General features: G+C 31.1%; 1 protein-coding gene across 2 annotated transcripts in view; it reads right to left on the reverse strand.

The window, feature by feature from the left end:
* The window catches only part of LOC116737030 (tetraspanin-9), a 26,615-nt gene extending 5,297 nt beyond the window's left edge, over positions 1-21,318 (reverse strand). The window contains exons 1-4 of one of the 2 annotated variants that reach the window (XM_032589982.1): positions 21,111-21,318; positions 20,008-20,046; positions 19,700-19,783; positions 19,426-19,617 (exon numbers count right to left, since the gene is read on the reverse strand). In XM_032589982.1, coding sequence (XP_032445873.1) covers positions 19,426-19,617; positions 19,700-19,762 — 255 coding nt within the window. In that variant the 5' untranslated portion in view covers positions 19,763-19,783; positions 20,008-20,046; positions 21,111-21,318. The remainder of the gene's footprint in view (positions 1-19,425; positions 19,618-19,699; positions 19,784-20,007; positions 20,047-21,110) is intronic. The other variant, XM_032589981.1, reaches the window with a different exon arrangement.
* Positions 21,319-21,549: the final 231 nt, after the last annotated feature.

Below are 21,549 nucleotides of genomic sequence, written 5' to 3' on the forward strand. Positions count from 1 at the left end.
TCGACGTCATAGTATAGCATGTCATTTTCTTTTAGATTTTCGACGTCATAGTATAGTATGTCATTTTTTTTTAGATTTTCGACGTCATAGTATAGCATGTCATTTTTTTTAGATTTTCGACGTCATAGTATAGCATGTCATTTTTTGGACATTTTCGACGTCATAGTATAGTATGTCATTTTTTGGACATTTTCGACGTCATAGTATAGTATGTCATTTTTTTTTAGATTTTCGACGTCATAGTATAGTATGTCATTTTTTTCATATTTTCGACGTCATAGTATAGTGTGTCATTTTTGGGACATTTTCGACGTCATAGTATAGTCATTTTTTGGACATTTTCGACATCATAGTATATATAGTATGTCATTCTTTTTTAGATTTTCGACGTCATAGTATAGTATGTCATTTTTTTTTAGATTTTCGACGTCATAGTATAGTATGTCATTTTTTGGACATTTTCGACGTCATAGTATAGTATGTCATTTTTTTTTAGATTTTCGACGTCATAGTATAGTATGTCATTTTTTGGACATTTTCGACGTCATAGTATAGTATGTCATTTTTTGGACATTTTCGACGTCATAGTATAGCATGTCATTTTTTGGACATTTTCGACGTCATAGTATAGTATGTCATTTTTTGGACATTTTCGACGTCATAGTATAGCATGTCATTTTTTTTTAGATTTTCGACGTCATAGTATAGCATGTCATTTTTTTTTAGATTTTTGACGTCATGGTATTATAGTATGTCATTTTTGGACATTTTCGACGTCATAGTATAGTATGTCATTTTTTTGGACATTTTCGACGTCATAGTATAGTATGTCATTTTTTGGACATTTTCGACGGCATAGTATAGTATGTCATTTTTTGGACATTTTCGACATCATAGTATGTCATTTTTTTTTAGATTTTCGACGTCATAGTATAGTATGTCATTTTTTGGACATTTTCGACGTCATAGTATAGCATGTCATTTTTTTTTAGATTTTCGACGTCATAGTATAGTATGTCATTTTTTGGACATTTTCGACGTCATATTATAGTATGTCATTTTTTGGACATTTTTGACGTCATAGGATAGTATGTCATTTTTTGGACATTTTCGACGTCATAGTATAGCATGTCATTTTTTGGACATTTTCGACGTCATAGTATAGTATGTCATTTTTTGGACATTTTCGACGTCATATTATAGTATGTCATTTTTTGGACATTTTTGACGTCATAGTATAGTATGTCATTTTTTGGACATTTTCGACGTCATAGTATAGCATGTCATTTTTTGGACATTTTCGACGTCATAGTATAGTATGTCATTTTTTGGACATTTTCGACGTCATAGTATAGTATGTCATTTTTTTAAAAGATTTTCGACGTCATAGTATAGCATGTCAATTTTTTTTAGATTTTTGACGTCATGGTATTATAGTATGTCATTTTTGGACATTTTCGACGTCATAGTATAGTATGTCATTTTTTTGGACAATTTCGACGTCATAGTATAGTGTGTCATTTTTGGGACATTTTCGACGTCATAGTATAGTATGTCATTTTTTGGACATTTTCGACATCATAGTATAGTGTGTCATTCTTTTTTAGATTTTCGACGTCATAGTATAGTATGTCATTTTTTTTTAGATTTTCGACGTCATAGTATAGTGTGTCATTTTTTATGCATTTTCGACGTCATAGTATAGCATGTCATTTTTTTTTAGATTTTCGACGTCATAGTATAGTGTGTCATTTTTTGGACATTTTCGACGTCATATTATAGTATGTCATTTTTTGGACATTTTCGACGTCATAGTATAGTATGTCATTTTTGGGACATTTTCGACGTCATAGTATAGCATGTCATTTTTTGGACATTTTCGACGTCATAGTATAGCATGTCATTTTCTTTTAGATTTTCGACGTCATAGTATAGTATGTCATTTTTTGGACATTTTCGACGTCATAGTATTATAGTATGTCATTTTTGGAAATTTTCGACATCATACTATAGTATGTCATTTTTTGGACATTTTTGACGTCATAGTATAGCATGTCATTTTTTTCATATTTTCGACGTCATAGTATAGTATGTCATTTTTTGGACATTTTCGACGTCATAGTATAGCATGTCATGTTTTTGGACATTTTCGACGTCATAGTATAGCATGTCATTTTTTTCATATTTTTGACGTCATAGTATAGCGTGTCATTTTTTTCATATTTTCGACGTCATAGTATAGCATGTCATTTTTTTCATATTTTCGACGTCATAGTATAGCATGTCATTTTCCTTTAGATTTTCGACGTCATAGTATAGTATGTCATTTTTTGGACATTTTCGACGTCATAGTATAGCATGTCATTTTTTTCACATTTTCGACGTCATAGTATAGCATGTCATTTTTTTTTAGATTTTCGACGTCATAGTATAGTATGTCATTTTTTTCACATTTTCGACGTCATAGTATTATAGTATGTCATTTTTGGAAATTTTCGACATCATACTATAGTATGTCATTTTTTGGACATTTTTGACGTCATAGTATAGCATGTCATTTTTTTCATATTTTCGACGTCATAGTATAGCATGTCATTTTTTGGACAATTTCGACGTCATAGTATAGTATGTCATTTTTTGGACATTTTCGACGTCATAGTATAGCATGTCATTTTTTTTTAGATTTTCGACGTCATAATATAGTATGTCATTTTTGGGACATTTTCGACGTCATAGTATAGCATGTCATTTTCTTTTAGATTTTCGACGTCATAGTATAGTATGTCATTTTTTGGACATTTTCGACGTCATATTATAGTATGTCATTTTTTGGACATTTTTGACGTCATAGTATAGTATGTCATTTTTGGGACATTTTCGACGTCATAGTATAGCATGTCATTTTTTGGACATTTTCGACGTCATAGTATAGCATGTCATTTTCTTTTAGATTTTCGACGTCATAGTATAGTATGTCATTTTTTGGACATTTTCGACGTCATAGTATAGCATGTCATTTTTTTCACATTTTCGACGTCATAGTATAGCATGTCATTTTTTTTTAGATTTTCGACGTCATAGTATAGTATGTCATTTTTTTCACATTTTCGACGTCATAGTATTATAGTATGTCATTTTTGGAAATTTTCGACATCATACTATAGTATGTCATTTTTTGGACATTTTTGACGTCATAGTATAGCATGTCATTTTTTTCATATTTTCGACGTCATAGTATAGTATGTCATTTTTTGGACATTTTCGACGTCATAGTATAGCATGTCATGTTTTTGGACATTTTCGACGTCATAGTATAGCATGTCATTTTTTTCATATTTTTGACGTCATAGTATAGCGTGTCATTTTTTTCATATTTTCGACGTCATAGTATAGCATGTCATTTTTTGGACATTTTCGACGTCATAGTATAGCATGTCATTTTCTTTTAGATTTTCGACGTCATAGTATAGTATGTCATTTTTTGGACATTTTCGACGTCATAGTATAGCATGTCATTTTTTTCACATTTTCGACGTCATAGTATAGTATGTCATTTTTTTCACATTTTCGACGTCATAGTATTATAGTATGTCATTTTTGGAAATTTTCGACATCATACTATAGTATGTCATTTTTTGGACATTTTTGACGTCATAGTATAGCATGTCATTTTTTTCATATTTTCGACGTCATAGTATAGTATGTCATTTTTTGGACATTTTCGACGTCATAGTATAGCATGTCATGTTTTTGGACATTTTCGACGTCATAGTATAGCATGTCATTTTTTTCATATTTTTGACGTCATAGTATAGCGTGTCATTTTTTTCATATTTTCGACGTCATAGTATAGCATGTCATTTTTTGGACATTTTCGACGTCATAGTATAGCATGTCATTTTCTTTTAGATTTTCGACGTCATAGTATAGTATGTCATTTTTTGGACATTTTCGACGTCATAGTATAGCATGTCATTTTTTTCACATTTTCGACGTCATAGTATAGCATGTCATTTTTTTTTAGATTTTCGACGTCATAGTATAGTATGTCATTTTTTTCACATTTTCGACGTCATAGTATTATAGTATGTCATTTTTGGAAATTTTCGACATCATACTATAGTATGTCATTTTTTGGACATTTTTGACGTCATAGTATAGCATGTCATTTTTTTCATATTTTCGACGTCATAGTATAGCATGTCATTTTTTGGACAATTTCGACGTCATAGTATAGTATGTCATTTTTTGGACATTTTCGACGTCATAGTATAGCATGTCATTTTTTTTTAGATTTTCGACGTCATAGTATAGTATGTCATTTTTTTCACATTTTCGACGTCATAGTATTATAGTATGTCATTTTTGGACATTTTCGACGTCATACTATAGTATGTCATTTTTTTGGACAATTTCGACGTCATAGTATAGTGTGTCATTTTTTGGACATTTTCGACGTCATAGTATAGCATGTCATTTTTTTTTAGATTTTCGACGTCATAGTATAGTATGTCATTTTTTTCACATTTTCGACGTCATAGTATTATAGTATGTCATTTTTGGAAATTTTCGACATCATACTATAGTATGTCATTTTTTGGACATTTTTGACGTCATAGTATAGCATGTCATTTTTTTCATATTTTCGACGTCATAGTATAGCATGTCATTTTTTGGACAATTTCGACGTCATAGTATAGTATGTCATTTTTTGGACATTTTCGACGTCATAGTATAGCATGTCATTTTTTTTTAGATTTTCGACGTCATAGTATAGTATGTCATTTTTTTCACATTTTCGACGTCATAGTATTATAGTATGTCATTTTTGGACATTTTCGACGTCATACTATAGTATGTCATTTTTTTGGACAATTTCGACGTCATAGTATAGTGTGTCATTTTTGGGACATTTTCGACGTCATAGTATAGTATGTCATTTTTTGGACATTTTCGACATCATAGTATAGTGTGTCATTGTTTTTTAGATTTTCGACGTCATAGTATAGTATGTCATTTTTTTTTAGTTTTTCGACGTCATAGTATAGTGTGTCATTTTTTGGACATTTTCGACGTCATAGTATAGCATGTCATTTTCTTTTAGATTTTCGACGTCATAGTATAGTATGTCATTTTTTTTTAGATTTTCGACGTCATAGTATAGTATGTCATTTTTTTCATATTTTTGACGTCATAGTATAGCGTGTCATTTTTTTCATATTTTCGACGTCATAGTATAGCATGTCATTTTTTGGACATTTTCGACGTCATAGTATAGCATGTCATTTTCTTTTAGATTTTCGACGTCATAGTATAGTATGTCATTTTTTTTTAGATTTTCGACGTCATAGTATAGCATGTCATTTTTTTCATATTTTCGACGTCATAGTATAGCATGTCATTTTTTGGACAATTTCGACGTCATAGTATAGTATGTCATTTTTTGGACATTTTCGACGTCATAGTATAGTATGTCATTTTTTTTTAGATTTTCGACGTCATAGTATAGTATGTCATTTTTTTCATATTTTCGACGTCATAGTATAGTGTGTCATTTTTGGGACATTTTCGACGTCATAGTATAGTCATTTTTTGGACATTTTCGACATCATAGTATAGTGTGTCATTCTTTTTTAGATTTTCGACGTCATAGTATAGTATGTCATTTTTTTTTAGATTTTCGACGTCATAGTATAGTGTGTCATTTTTTGGACATTTTCGACGTCATAGTATAGCATGTCATTTTTTTTTAGATTTTCGACGTCATAGTATAGTGTGTCATTTTTTGGACATTTTCGACGTCATATTATAGTATGTCATTTTTTGGACATTTTTGACGTCATAGTATAGTATGTCATTTTTGGGACATTTTCGACGTCATAGTATAGCCTGTCATTTTTTGGACATTTTCGACGTCATAGTATAGTATGTCATTTTTTGGACATTTTCGACGTCATAGTATAGTATGTCATTTTTTGGACATTTTTGACGTCATAGTATAGTATGTCATTTTTGGGACATTTTCGACGTCATAGTATAGCATGTCATTTTTTGGACAATTTCGACGTCATAGTATAGTATGTCATTTTTTGGACATTTTCGACGTCATAGTATAGCATGTCATTTTTTTTTAGATTTTCGACGTCATAGTATAGTATGTCATTTTTTTTTTAGATTTTTGACGTCATGGTATTATAGTATGTCATTTTTGGACATTTTCGACGTCATAGTATAGTATGTCATTTTTTTGGACAATTTCGACGTCATAGTATAGTGTGTCATTTTTGGGACATTTTCGACGTCATAGTATAGTATGTCATTTTTTGGACATTTTCGACATCATAGTATAGTGTGTCATTCTTTTTTAGATTTTCGACGTCATAGCATAGTGTGTCATTTTTTGGACATTTTCGACGTCATAGTATAGCATGTCATTTTTTTTTAGATTTTCGACGTCATAGTATAGTGTGTCATTTTTTGGACATTTTCGACGTCATATTATAGTATGTCATTTTTTGGACATTTTTGACGTCATAGGATAGTATGTCATTTTTGGGACATTTTCGACGTCATAGTATAGCATGTCATTTTTTGGACATTTTCGACGTCATAGTATAGTATGTCATTTTTTGGACATTTTCGACGTCATATTATAGTATGTCATTTTTTGGACATTTTTGACGTCATAGTATAGTATGTCATTTTTGGGACATTTTCGACGTCATAGTATAGCATGTCATTTTTTGGACAATTTCGACGTCATAGTATAGTATGTCATTTTTTGGACATTTTCGACGTCATAGTATAGCATGTCATTTTTTTTTTAGATTTTCGACGTCATAGTATAGCATGTCATTTTTTTTTAGATTTTTGACGTCATGGTATTATAGTATGTCATTTTTGGACATTTTCGACGTCATAGTATAGTATGTCATTTTTTTGGACAATTTCGACGTCATAGTATAGTGTGTCATTTTTGGGACATTTTCGACGTCATAGTATAGTATGTCATTTTTTGGACATTTTCGACATCATAGTATAGTGTGTCATTCTTTTTTAGATTTTCGACGTCATAGTATAGTATGTCATTTTTTTTTAGATTTTCGACGTCATAGTATAGTGTGTCATTTTTTATGCATTTTCGACGTCATAGTATAGCATGTCATTTTTTTTTAGATTTTCGACGTCATAGTATAGTGTGTCATTTTTTGGACATTTTCGACGTCATATTATAGTATGTCATTTTTTGGACATTTTCGACGTCATAGTATAGTATGTCATTTTTGGGACATTTTCGACGTCATAGTATAGCATGTCATTTTTTGGACATTTTCGACGTCATAGTATAGCATGTCATTTTCTTTTAGATTTTCGACGTCATAGTATAGTATGTCATTTTTTGGACATTTTCGACGTCATAGTATTATAGTATGTCATTTTTGGAAATTTTCGACATCATACTATAGTATGTCATTTTTTGGACATTTTTGACGTCATAGTATAGCATGTCATTTTTTTCATATTTTCGACGTCATAGTATAGTATGTCATTTTTTGGACATTTTCGACGTCATAGTATAGCATGTCATGTTTTTGGACATTTTCGACGTCATAGTATAGCATGTCATTTTTTTCATATTTTTGACGTCATAGTATAGCGTGTCATTTTTTTCATATTTTCGACGTCATAGTATAGCATGTCATTTTTTGGACATTTTCGACGTCATAGTATAGCATGTCATTTTCCTTTAGATTTTCGACGTCATAGTATAGTATGTCATTTTTTGGACATTTTCGACGTCATAGTATAGCATGTCATTTTTTTTCACATTTTCGACGTCATAGTATAGCATGTCATTTTTTTTTAGATTTTCGACGTCATAGTATAGTATGTCATTTTTTTCACATTTTCGACGTCATAGTATTATAGTATGTCATTTTTGGAAATTTTCGACATCATACTATAGTATGTCATTTTTTGGACATTTTTGACGTCATAGTATAGCATGTCATTTTTTTCATATTTTCGACGTCATAGTATAGCATGTCATTTTTTGGACAATTTCGACGTCATAGTATAGTATGTCATTTTTTGGACATTTTCGACGTCATAGTATAGCATGTCATTTTTTTTTTAGATTTTCGACGTCATAATATAGTATGTCATTTTTTTCACATTTTCGACGTCATAGTATTATAGTATGTCATTTTTGGACATTTTCGACGTCATACTATAGTATGTCATTTTTTTGGACAATTTCGACGTCATAGTATAGTGTGTCATTTTTGGGACATTTTCGACGTCATAGTATAGTATGTCATTTTTTGGACATTTTCGACATCATAGTATAGTGTGTCATTGTTTTTTAGATTTTCGACGTCATAGTATAGTATGTCATTTTTTTTTAGTTTTTCGACGTCATAGTATAGTGTGTCATTTTTTGGACATTTTCGACGTCATAGTATAGCATGTCATTTTCTTTTAGATTTTCGACGTCATAGTATAGTATGTCATTTTTTTTTAGATTTTCGACGTCATAGTATAGTATGTCATTTTTTTCATATTTTTGACGTCATAGTATAGCGTGTCATTTTTTTCATATTTTCGACGTCATAGTATAGCATGTCATTTTTTGGACATTTTCAACGTCATAGTATAGCATGTCATTTTCTTTTAGATTTTCGACGTCATAGTATAGTATGTCATTTTTTTTTAGATTTTCGACGTCATAGTATAGCATGTCATTTTTTTCATATTTTCGACGTCATAGTATAGCATGTCATTTTTTGGACATTTTCGACGTCATAGTATAGTATGTCATTTTTTGGACATTTTCGACGTCATAGTATAGTATGTCATTTTTTTTTAGATTTTCGACGTCATAGTATAGTATGTCATTTTTTTCATATTTTCGACGTCATAGTATAGTGTGTCATTTTTGGGACATTTTCGACGTCATAGTATAGTCATTTTTTGGACATTTTCGACGTCATACTATAGTATGTCATTTTTTTTTAGATTTTTGACGTCATAGTATAGTATGTCTTTTTTTTTTTAGATTTTCGACGTCATACTATAGTATGTTATTTTTTTGTACATTTTCGACGTCATAGTATAGTATGTCATTTTTTTTTAGATTTTCGACGTCATAGTATAGTGTGTCATTTTTTGGACATTTTCGACGTCATATTATAGTATGTCATTTTTTGGACATTTTTGACGTCATAGTATAGTATGTCATTTTTGGGACATTTTCGACGTCATAGTATAGCCTGTCATTTTTTGGACATTTTCGACGTCATAGTATAGTATGTCATTTTTTGGACATTTTCGACGTCATAGTATAGTATGTCATTTTTTGGACATTTTTGACGTCATAGTATAGTATGTCATTTTTGGGACATTTTCGACGTCATAGTATAGCATGTCATTTTTTGGACAATTTCGACGTCATAGTATAGTATGTCATTTTTTGGACATTTTCGACGTCATAGTATAGCATGTCATTTTTTTTTAGATTTTCGACGTCATAGTATAGCATGTCATTTTTTTTTAGATTTTTGACGTCATGGTATTATAGTATGTCATTTTTGGACATTTTCGACGTCATAGTATAGTATGTCATTTTTTTGGACAATTTCGACGTCATAGTATAGTGTGTCATTTTTGGGACATTTTCGACGTCATAGTATAGTATGTCATTTTTTGGACATTTTCGACATCATAGTATAGTGTGTCATTCTTTTTTAGATTTTCGACGTCATAGCATAGTGTGTCATTTTTTGGACATTTTCGACGTCATAGTATAGCATGTCATTTTTTTTTAGATTTTCGACGTCATAGTATAGTGTGTCATTTTTTGGACATTTTCGACGTCATATTATAGTATGTCATTTTTTGGACATTTTTGACGTCATAGTATAGTATGTCATTTTTGGGACATTTTCGACGTCATAGTATAGCATGTCATTTTTTGGACATTTTCGACGTCATAGTATGTCATTTTTTGGACATTTTCGACGTCATATTATAGTATGTCATTTTTTGGACATTTTTGACGTCATAGTATAGTATGTCATTTTTGGGACATTTTCGACGTCATAGTATAGCATGTCATTTTTTTGGACAATTTCGACGTCATAGTATAGTATGTCATTTTTTGGACATTTTCGACGTCATAGTATAGCATGTCATTTTTTTTTTAGATTTTCGACGTCATAGTATAGCATGTCATTTTTTTTTAGATTTTTGACGTCATGGTATTATAGTATGTCATTTTTGGACATTTTCGACGTCATAGTATAGTATGTCATTTTTTTGGACAATTTCGACGTCATAGTATAGTGTGTCATTTTTGGGACATTTTCGACGTCATAGTATAGTATGTCATTTTTTGGACATTTTCGACATCATAGTATAGTGTGTCATTCTTTTTTAGATTTTCGACGTCATAGTATAGTATGTCATTTTTTTTTAGATTTTCGACGTCATAGTATAGTGTGTCATTTTTTGGACATTTTCGACGTCATAGTATAGCATGTCATTTTTTTTTAGATTTTCGACGTCATAGTATAGTGTGTCATTTTTTGGACATTTTCGACGTCATATTATAGTATGTCATTTTTTGGACATTTTCGACGTCATAGTATAGTATGTCATTTTTGGGACATTTTCGACGTCATAGTATAGCATGTCATTTTTTGGACATTTTCGACGTCATAGTATAGCATGTCATTTTCTTTTAGATTTTCGACGTCATAGTATAGTATGTCATTTTTTGGACATTTTCGACGTCATAGTATAGCATGTCATTTTTTTCACATTTTCGACGTCATAGTATAGCATGTCATTTTTTGGACAATTTCGACGTCATAGTATAGTATGTCATTTTTTGGACATTTTCGACGTCATAGTATAGCATGTCATTTTTTTTTAGATTTTCGACGTCATAGTATAGTATGTCATTTTTTTCACATTTTCGACGTCATAGTATTATAGTATGTCATTTTTGGACATTTTCGACGTCATACTATAGTATGTCATTTTTTTGGACAATTTCGACGTCATAGTATAGTGTGTCATTTTTGGGACATTTTCGACGTCATAGTATAGTATGTCATTTTTTGGACATTTTCGACATCATAGTATAGTGTGTCATTCTTTCTTAGATTTTCGACGTCATAGTATAGTATGTCATTTTTTTTTAGTTTTTCGACGTCATAGTATAGTGTGTCATTTTTTGGACATTTTCGACGTCATAGTATAGCATGTCATTTTATTTTAGATTTTCGACGTCATAGTATAGTGTGTCATTTTTGGGACATTTTCGACATCATAGTATAGTATGTCATTTTTGGGACATTTTCGACGTCATAGTATAGCATGTAATTTTCTTTTAGATTTTCGACGTCATAGTATAGTGTGTCATTTTTGGGACATTTTCGACGTCATAGTATAGTATGTCATTTTTTGGACATTTTCGACATCATAGTATAGTGTGTCATTCTTTTTAGATTTTCGTCGTCATAGTATAGTATGTCATTTTTTTTTAGATTTTCGACGTCATAGTATAGTGTGTCATTTTTTGGACATTTTCGACGTCATAGTATAGCATGTCATTTTTTGGACAATTTCGACGTCATAGTATAGTATGTCATTTTTTTTTAGATTTTCGACGTCATAGTATAGCATGTCATTTTTTTCACATTTTCGACGTCATAGTATAGTATGTCATTTTTGGGACATTTTCGACGTCATAATATAGTATGTCATTTTTTGGACATTTTCGACATCATAGTTTAGTGTGTCATTCTTTTTTAGATTTTCGACGTCATAGTATAGTGTGTCATTTTTTTTTAGATTTTCGACGTCATAGTATAGTGTGTCATTTTTTGGACATTTTCGACGTCATAGTATAGCATGTCATTTTTTTTTAGATTTTCGACGTCATAGTATAGTGTGTCATTTTTTGGACATTTTCGACGTCATAGTGTATAGCATGTCATTTTTTTGGACATTTTCGACGTCATAGTATAGTGTGTCATTCTTTTTTAGATTTTCGACGTCATAGTATAGTATGTCATTTTTTTCACATTTTCGACGTCATAGTATAGCATGTCATTTTTTTCATATTTTCGACGTCATAGTATAGCATGTCATTTTTTTCATATTTTCGACGTCATAGTATAGCATGTCATTTTTTTTTAGATTTTCGACGTCATAGTATAGTGTGTCATTTTTTGGACATTTTCGACGTCATAGTATAGTATGTCATTTCTGGGACATTTTCGACGTCATAGTATTATAGTATGTCATTTTTGGACATTTTCGACGTCATACTATAGTATGTCATTTTTTTGGACAATTTCGACGTCATAGTATAGTGTGTCATTTTTGGGACATTTTCGACGTCATAGTATAGTATGTCATTTTTTGGACATTTTCGACATCATAGTATAGTGTGTCATTCTTTTTTAGATTTTCGACGTCATAGTATAGTATGTCATTTTTTTTTAGATTTTCGACGTCATAGTATAGTGTGTCATTTTTTGGACATTTTCGACGTCATAGTATAGCATGTCATTTTTTTTTAGATTTTCGACGTCATAGTATAGTGTGTCATTTTTGGGACATTTTCGACATCATAGTATAGTATGTCATTTTTTGGACATTTTCGACGTCATATTATAGTATGTCTTTTTTTGGACATTTTTGACGTCATAGTATAGTATGTCATTTTTGGGACATTTTCGACGTCATAGTATAGCATGTCATTTTCTTTTAGATTTTCGACGTCATAGTATAGTATGTCATTTTTTGGACATTTTCGACGTCATAGTATAGCATGTCATTTTTTTTTAGATTTTCGACGTCAGAGTATAGTATGTCATTTTTTTTTAGATTTTTGACGTCATAGTATTATAGTATGTTATTTTTGGACATTTTCGACGTCATAGTATAGTATGTCATTTTTTTGGACAATTTCGACGTCATAGTATAGCATGTCATCTTTTGGACATTTTCGACGTCATAGTGTATAGCATGTCATTTTTTTGGACATTTTCGACGTCATAGTATAGTGTGTCATTCTTTTTTAGATTTTCGACGTCATAGTATAGTATGTCATTTTTTTCACATTTTCGACGTCATAGTATAGCATGTCATTTTTTTCATATTTTTGACATCATAGTATATAGCATGTCATTTTTTTCATATTTTCGACGTCATAGTATAGCCTGTCATTTTTTGGACAATTTCGACGTCATAGTATAGTATGTCATTTTTTGGACATTTTCGACGTCATAGTATAGCATGTCATTTTTTTTTAGATTTTCGACGTCATAGTATAGAATGTCATTTTTTTTTAGATTTTTGACGTCATAGTATAGCATGTCATTTTTTTCACATTTTCGACGTCATAGTATAGTATGTCATTTTTTTGGACAATTTCGACGTCATAGTATAGTGTGTCATTTTTGGGACATTTTCGACGTCATAGTATAGAATGTCATTTTTTTTTAGATTTTTGACGTCATAGTATAGCATGTCATTTTTTTCACATTTTCGACGTCATAGTATAGTATGTCATTTTTTGGACATTTTCGACATCATAGTATATAGTGTGTCATTCTTTTTTAGATTTTCGACGTCATAGTATAGTATGTCATTTTTTTTTAGATTTTCGACGTCATAGTATAGTGTGTCATTTTTGGGACATTTTCGACATCATAGTATAGTATGTCATTTTTTGGACATTTTCGACGTCATATTATAGTATGTCATTTTTGGGACATTTTCGACGTCATAGTATAGCATGTCATTTTTTGGACAATTTCGACGTCATAGTATAGCATGTCATTTTCTTTTAGATTTTCGACGTCATAGTATAGTATGTCATTTTTTGGACATTTTCGACGTCATAGTATAGCATGTCATTTTCTTTTAGATTTTCGACGTCATAGTATAGTATGTCATTTTTTTTTAGATTTTCGACGTCATAGTATAGCATGTCATTTTTTTCACATTTTCGACGTCATAGTATAGCATGTCTTTTTTTTCACATTTTCGACGTCATAGTATAGTATGTCATATTTGGGACATTTTCGACGTCATAGTATAGTATGTCATTTTTTGGACATTTTCGACATCATAGTATAGTGTGTCATTTTTTGGACATTTTCGACATCATAGTATAGTGTGTCATTTTTTGGACATTTTCGACGTCATAGTATAGCATGTCATTTTTTTTTAGATTTTCGACGTCATAGTATAGTATGTCATTTTTTTTTAGATTTTTGACGTCATAGTATTATAGTATGTCATTTTTGGACATTTTCGACGTCATAGTATAGTATGTCATTTTTTTGGACAATTTCGACGTCATAGTATAGTGTGTCATTTTTGGGACATTTTCGACGTCATAGTATAGTATGTCATTTTTTGGACATTTTCGACATCATAGTATAGTGTGTCAATATTTTTTAGATTTTCGACGTCATAGTATAGTGTGTCATTCTTTTTTAGATTTTCGACGTCATAGTATAGTATGTCATTTTTTTCACATTTTCGACGTCATAGTATAGCATGTCATTTTTTTCATATTTTTGACATCATAGTATAGCATGTCATTTTTTTCATATTTTCGACGTCATAGTATAGCATGTCATTTTTTTCATATTTTCGACGTCATAGTATAGTATGTCATTTTTTTTTAGATTTTCGACGTCATAGTATAGTATGTCATTTTTTTTTAGATTTTTGACGTCATAGTATTATAGTATGTCATTTTTGGACATTTTCGACGTCATAGTATAGTATGTCATTTTTTGGACATTTTCGACGTCATAGTATATCATGTCATTTTTTTTTAGATTTTCGACGTCATAGTATAGTATGTCATTTTTTTTTAGATTTTTGACGTCATAGTCATCATAGTATTATAGTATGTCCCAAATATGACATACTATACTATGACGTCGAAAATGTGAAAAAGAATGACACACTATACTATGATGTCGAAAATGTCCAAAAAATGACATACTATACTATGACGTCGAAAATGTCCCAAAAATGACACACTATACTATGACGTCGAAATTGTCCAAAAATGACATACTATAATACTATGACGTCAAAAATCTAAAAAAAAATGACATACTATACTATGACGTCGAAAATCTAAAAGAAAATGACATGCTATACTATGACGTCGAAAATGTCCCAAAAATGACATACTATACTATGACGTCAAAAATGTCCAAAAAAAGACATACTATAATATGACGTCGAAAATGTCCAAAAAATGACATACTATACTATGATGTCGAAAATGTCACAAAAATGACACACTATACTATGACGTCGAAAATCTAAAAAAAAATGACATGCTATACTATGACGTCGAAAATGTCCAAAAAATGACACACTATACTATGATGTCGAAAATGTCCCAAAAATGACACACTATACTATGATGTCGAAAATGTCCAAAAAATGACATACTATACTATGACGTCGAAAATGTCCCAAATATGACATACTATACTATGACGTCGAAAATGTGAAAAAAATGACATGCTATACTATGACGTCAAAAATCTAAAAAAAAATGACATACTATACTATGACGTCGAAAATCTAAAAGAAAATGACATGCTATACTATGACGTCGAAAATGTCCCAAAAATGACATACTATACTATGACGTCAAAAATGTCCAAAAAAAGACATACTATAATATGACGTCGAAAATGTCCAAAAAATGACATACTATACTATGACGTCGAAAATGTCCCAAATATGACATACTATACTATGACGTCGAAAATGTGAAAAAAATGACATGCTATACTATGACGTCGAAAATGTCCAAAAAATGACATACTATACTATGACGTCGAAAATCTAAAAGAAAATGACATGCTATACTATGACGTCGAAATTGTCCAAAAAATGACATACTATACTATGACGTCGAAAATGTCCCAAAAATGACACACTATACTATGACGTCGAAAATCTAAAAAAAAATGACATGCTATACTATGACGTCGAAAATGTCCAAAAAATGACACACTATACTATGATGTCGAAAATGTCCCAAAAATGACACACTATACTATGATGTCGAAAATGTCCAAAAAATGACATACTATACTATGACGTCGAAAATGTCCCAAAACTGACATGCTATACTATGACGTCGAAAATATGAAAAAAATGACATGCTATACTATGACGTCGAAAATGTGAAAAAAATGACATACTATACTATGACGTCGAAAATCTAAAAAAAAAAGACATACTATACTATGACGTCGAAAATCTAAAAAAAAATGTATGACGTCGAAAATGTCCAAAACATGACATACTATACTATGACGTCGAAAATGTCTCAAAAATGACATACTATACAATGACGTTGAAAATGTCCAAAAAATGACATGCTATACTATGACGTCGAAAATGTCCCAAAAATGACATGCTATACTATGACGTCGAAAATATGAAAAAAATGACATGCTATACTATGACGTCGAAAATGTCCAAAAAATGACATACTTATACTATGACGTCGAAAATGTGAAAAAAATGACATGATGTCATAGTATACGTCATAGTATACTATGACGTCGAAAATGTCCAAAAAATGACATGCTATATACTATGACGTCGAAAATGTCCAAAAAATGACATGCTATACTATGACGTCGAAAACGTGAAAAAAATGACATGCTATACTATGACGTCGAAAATGTCCAAAAAATGAAATGCTATACTATGACGTCGAAAACGTGAAAAAAATGACATGCTATACTATGACGTCGAAAATGTCCAAAAAATGACATACTATATACTATGACGTCGAAAACGTGAAAAAAATGACATGCTATACTATGACGTCGAAAATGTCCAAAAAATGACATACTATATACTATGACGTCGAAAATGTGAAAAAAATGACATGATGTCATAGTATACGTCATAGTATACTATGACGTCGAAAATGTCCAAAAAATGACATGCTATACTATGACGTCGAAAATGTGAAAAAAATGACATGCTATACTATGACGTCGAAAATATGACAAAAATGACATGCTATACTATGACGTCGAAAATGTCCAAAAAATGACATGCTATACTATGACGTCGAAAATGTCCAAAAAATGACATGCTATATTATGACGTTGAAAATCTAAAAAAAACTGACATACTAGAATACTCTGACGTCGAAAATGTCCAAAAAATGACATGCTATACTATGGCGTCGAAAATGTGAAAAAAATGACTATGACGTCGAAAATGTCCTAAAAATGACATGCTATACTATGACGTCGAAAATATGAAAAAAATGACATGCTATACTATGACGTCGAAAATGTGAAAAAAATGACATGCTATACTATGACGTCGAAAATATCCAAAAAATGACATGCTATACTATGACGTCAAAAATCTAAATAAAAATGACATACTATACAATGATGTCGAAAATGTCCCAAAAATGACATACTATACTATGACGTCAATAATGTCAAAAAGTATGTCATTTTTTGGACATTTTCGATGTAAAAAACGACAAAAATTACAAAATGACGCATGCTGTACTATGGTGTAAAAAACGACAAAAATGACATGCTATAACTATGACGTAAAAAATGACAAAAATGACACATGCTGTACTATGATGTAAAAACGACAAAAATGACACATGTATACTATGACGTAAATAACGACAAAAATGACACATGCTGTACTATGACGTAAAAAACGACAAAAATGACACATGCTATACTATGATGGAAAAAACGACAAAAATGAGATAAATGATGTCGAAAATAAGAAAAAATGGCACATGCTAACCTATGACATCATAAGAGATAAAATGACCGAAACTATGATGAACAAAAACTACAAAAATGACGCATGCTATACTATGATGTAAAAAATGACAAAAATGAGACATGCTATACTATTAAGTAAATAATGACAAAAATGACACATTATACTATGACGTAAAAAAAATGACAAAAATGACATACTATACTATGACATCGAAAATCTAAAAAAAAATGACATACTATACTATGACGTCGAAAATCTAAAAAAAAATGACATACTAACGTCGAAAATGTCCAAAAAATGACACACTATACTATGACGTCGAAAATGTCCAAAAAATGACACACTATACTATGACGTCGAAAATGTCCAAAAAATGACATACTATACTATGACGTCGAAAATGTCCAAAAAATGACATACTTAAAAAATGACAAAAATGACACATGTCAGTATGTCACAAAATTTTTAAGTCATAGCATGTGTCATTTTTGTTGCTTTTTACGTCATAGTATAGCATGTGTCATTTTTGTCGTTTTTTACATCATAGTACAGCATGTCATTTTTGTCATTTTTTACATCATAGTATAGCATGTATCATTTTTGTCATTTTTTAAATCATAGTATAGCATGTGTCATTTTTGTCATTTTTTACATCATAGTATAGCATGTGTCATTTTTGTCATTTTTTTACGTCATAGTATAGCATGTGTCATTTTTGTAGTTTCTGTACATCATAGTATAGCATGTGTCATTTTTGTAGTTTCTGTACATCATAGTATAGCATGTGTCATTTTTGTTGTTTTTTACGTCATAGTATAGCATGTGTCATTTTTGTCATTTTTTTAAGTCATAGTATAGCATGTGTCATTTTTGTCATTTTTTTCCGTCATAGTATAGCATATGTCATTTTTGTAGTTTCTGTACGTCAGTTTCTGTCATTTTATCTCTTATGGTGTCATAGGTTAGCATGTGTGATTTTTGTCATTTTTTTAAGTCATAGTATAGCATGTGTCATACTATGACGTAAAAAGCGACAAAAATGACACATTCTATACTATGACTTAAAAAAACAACAAAAATGACATGCTATACTATGATGGAAAAAAATGACAAAAATGACATGCTATATTATGATGTCGAAAATGAGATAAAATGACACATGCTATACTATGACTTAAAAAAATCACAAAAATGACACATGCTATACTATGACGTAAAAAGCGACAAAAATGACACATGCTGTACTATGATGTAAAAAAATGACAAAAATGACACATGCTATACTATGACTTAAAAAAACGACAAAAATGACACATTATACTATGACTTAAAAAAATCACAAAAATGACACGCTAACCTACGACACCATAAGAGATAAAATGACAGAAACTATGACGTACAGAAACTACAAAAATGACGCATGCTATACTATGATGTCGAAAAACGATAAAAATAAGGCATGCTATACTATGACTTAAAAAAATGACAAAAATGACATAGTATAGTATAAAAACTCACATTGATCAGTAGAATAAAAATAAAATAATAATAAAAACAGTTTGATGTAGCGCTACTCACACTCAGCAGCAGACACTTGTTCTCCTTGATGGCACCCAGGCAGCCCAGGAAACCCGTCACCATGACAACGGTGCCCAGTGTGATGATGAGGTTGGCGGCCGAGAGAGCAGGGAAGGAAGGGGACAGGGTGGCGAAGCTGCCCTGGGAAACTGAAAGCCAAACTCCGACACCCAACAACCCGCATCCGCCCAGCTGGAATGCACAAAAAAAATACCTGAAAAAAAAATCCTAATCATAAAATATCGTATTACTGTTAACAGTTGTAAGAACTTACCCAGAAGAAGAGGTTGAAGAGGAAGAGCATGTATTTCACACAACAAATGCAACCCCGAGCCATGACTGAAGACAAAGGGATCTGCTAAAATTAAATACAGAGAACAAAAAAACATAAATGCAACAATTTATCACTCAAGTCTAACTTTAACTTTTCCAAGTTCCAGAACTGTTGGAAAAACTTCTCATATTTGCTGATTCACGTTTTCTTTTCTTAAAGTGAAGACCACACAGTAAGTTCACATAGCGCTTTGATTCATTTTATTTTGGCACCGAAACCACATTAAAGGAAAGAAGCAATAAACTCACCGCTTTAAGAACGAAGACAACTCTGCAGCTTGAAGGTTTCTGTAAAACACAAATATATAATTATAGTCTGGAAATTATATGACAGGCAAAAAATAAGAGTAAAAACAATTGGATATAAATGACTTCATGACACAAATATTGTTGAAAATTAGGTAAGATGCCTCATTTGAATTAGTTTAACACATTGTTTCATATTTTTATCAACTATTAGGAATCTATATTTGTCCCCACACCAACATTTACTCACTTTTGTGAATTAAATTTATGTCACATCAAAACATTCGTATTTTCTCCTGATCAAAAACATACTTTTTGTGGATTCGTTTTGGTAATTATTATATATTACAGCTTAGGAAAGCAAAACATTTTAAGATCATATCGTTCAGCCCTAATATTTATATTTCATAGAGTTAATTTGTTCTTTGTCGTTTTAGCAAACATTACTAATTGTTATTGTAAATGTAAAAAAAACACGCTTGAATCTAACCTTGAAAACGAAAAAGTGTCAAAAAGCAGAATTTTAAAAAAGACTAAGAAAATCCAATTTAAAGTTTTTTCCTGACTTTTGTTTTACTATCAAATAAAAAATAAAATGACGTTATCAAAAAACTTTCGAAACTCGTTAAACCTAACAATTTTATCTAAAGAAAAACACGCGTTTTTATAAAATAAAATGCATTTTAAAGAGAGGGAGAAAATACCAAGAAAAATGTGTAATAGTTTTAGAGTTGAGATTTTTGGACGTTAATAAAAAAAAAATTAATTAGGCGAAATATCAACTGTCCATTTCTTACTTTATGCTAAAATACATCGTCTGTTTTAACCAGTCTACATATTTTAGGGATTCTACGCCGTGACGTATCGTTTACGTCACGGCGTCCCCAGATTTCGCCGTTCTCAAAAGTTTAGGCAGTAAAAACTGGACGAAAACGGAGAAATGCCGTTTCAAAACACTTCTCTTTGTTTATATTCAGATATAGATACATGTAACGCTTTCTGATAAGCAAATTAACTGCTTCCCTTCGTCTCGTGCCGTGTTTGCTTTCATGCCCATGCAGCCAAAAAAAAAGTGACGAAGAGGAAAATCAGGGATAAAATCTCACCGTTAGCTACGAACTGGCGTCCATCTTCTCACAAAAAGTCTGGCGTCTTTTACAGCAGAAACCTTCACATTCTGCTTCTGCGAACAGCCGGAGTCGGTTTTAAAACACAAATCCAGTAGCTTGAAACAGTGGCCGCAGCTTTGGAAATCCGTCGACGGCTGGAAGTGAAGAGGAGTTTTCCCCTGCGGAGGGAGGCGGAGCTGGACAGGAGGCCAGGAACGGGCCCGCTCCTCAGTCATCCGCCGGCGCACGACCCGGCTACCACCGCGTTATTACAACGGGCGGAGCTTTTCTCTTAAATCAGGGACACGCTGTAAGAGGGGTTTAAATAAACTATACCACGAAAAATTTAGAACATACCCAACTGAGAAAAGTAATTAACAACTTCCCTTCTTGTGCTACTTCTTCACTTAATCAATAGGTGCTTCTTTTCAGTTTA

This window comes from Xiphophorus hellerii, chromosome 17, assembly GCF_003331165.1.
Source record: "Xiphophorus hellerii strain 12219 chromosome 17, Xiphophorus_hellerii-4.1, whole genome shotgun sequence".
NCBI classification, from domain to species: domain Eukaryota; kingdom Metazoa; phylum Chordata; class Actinopteri; order Cyprinodontiformes; family Poeciliidae; genus Xiphophorus; species Xiphophorus hellerii.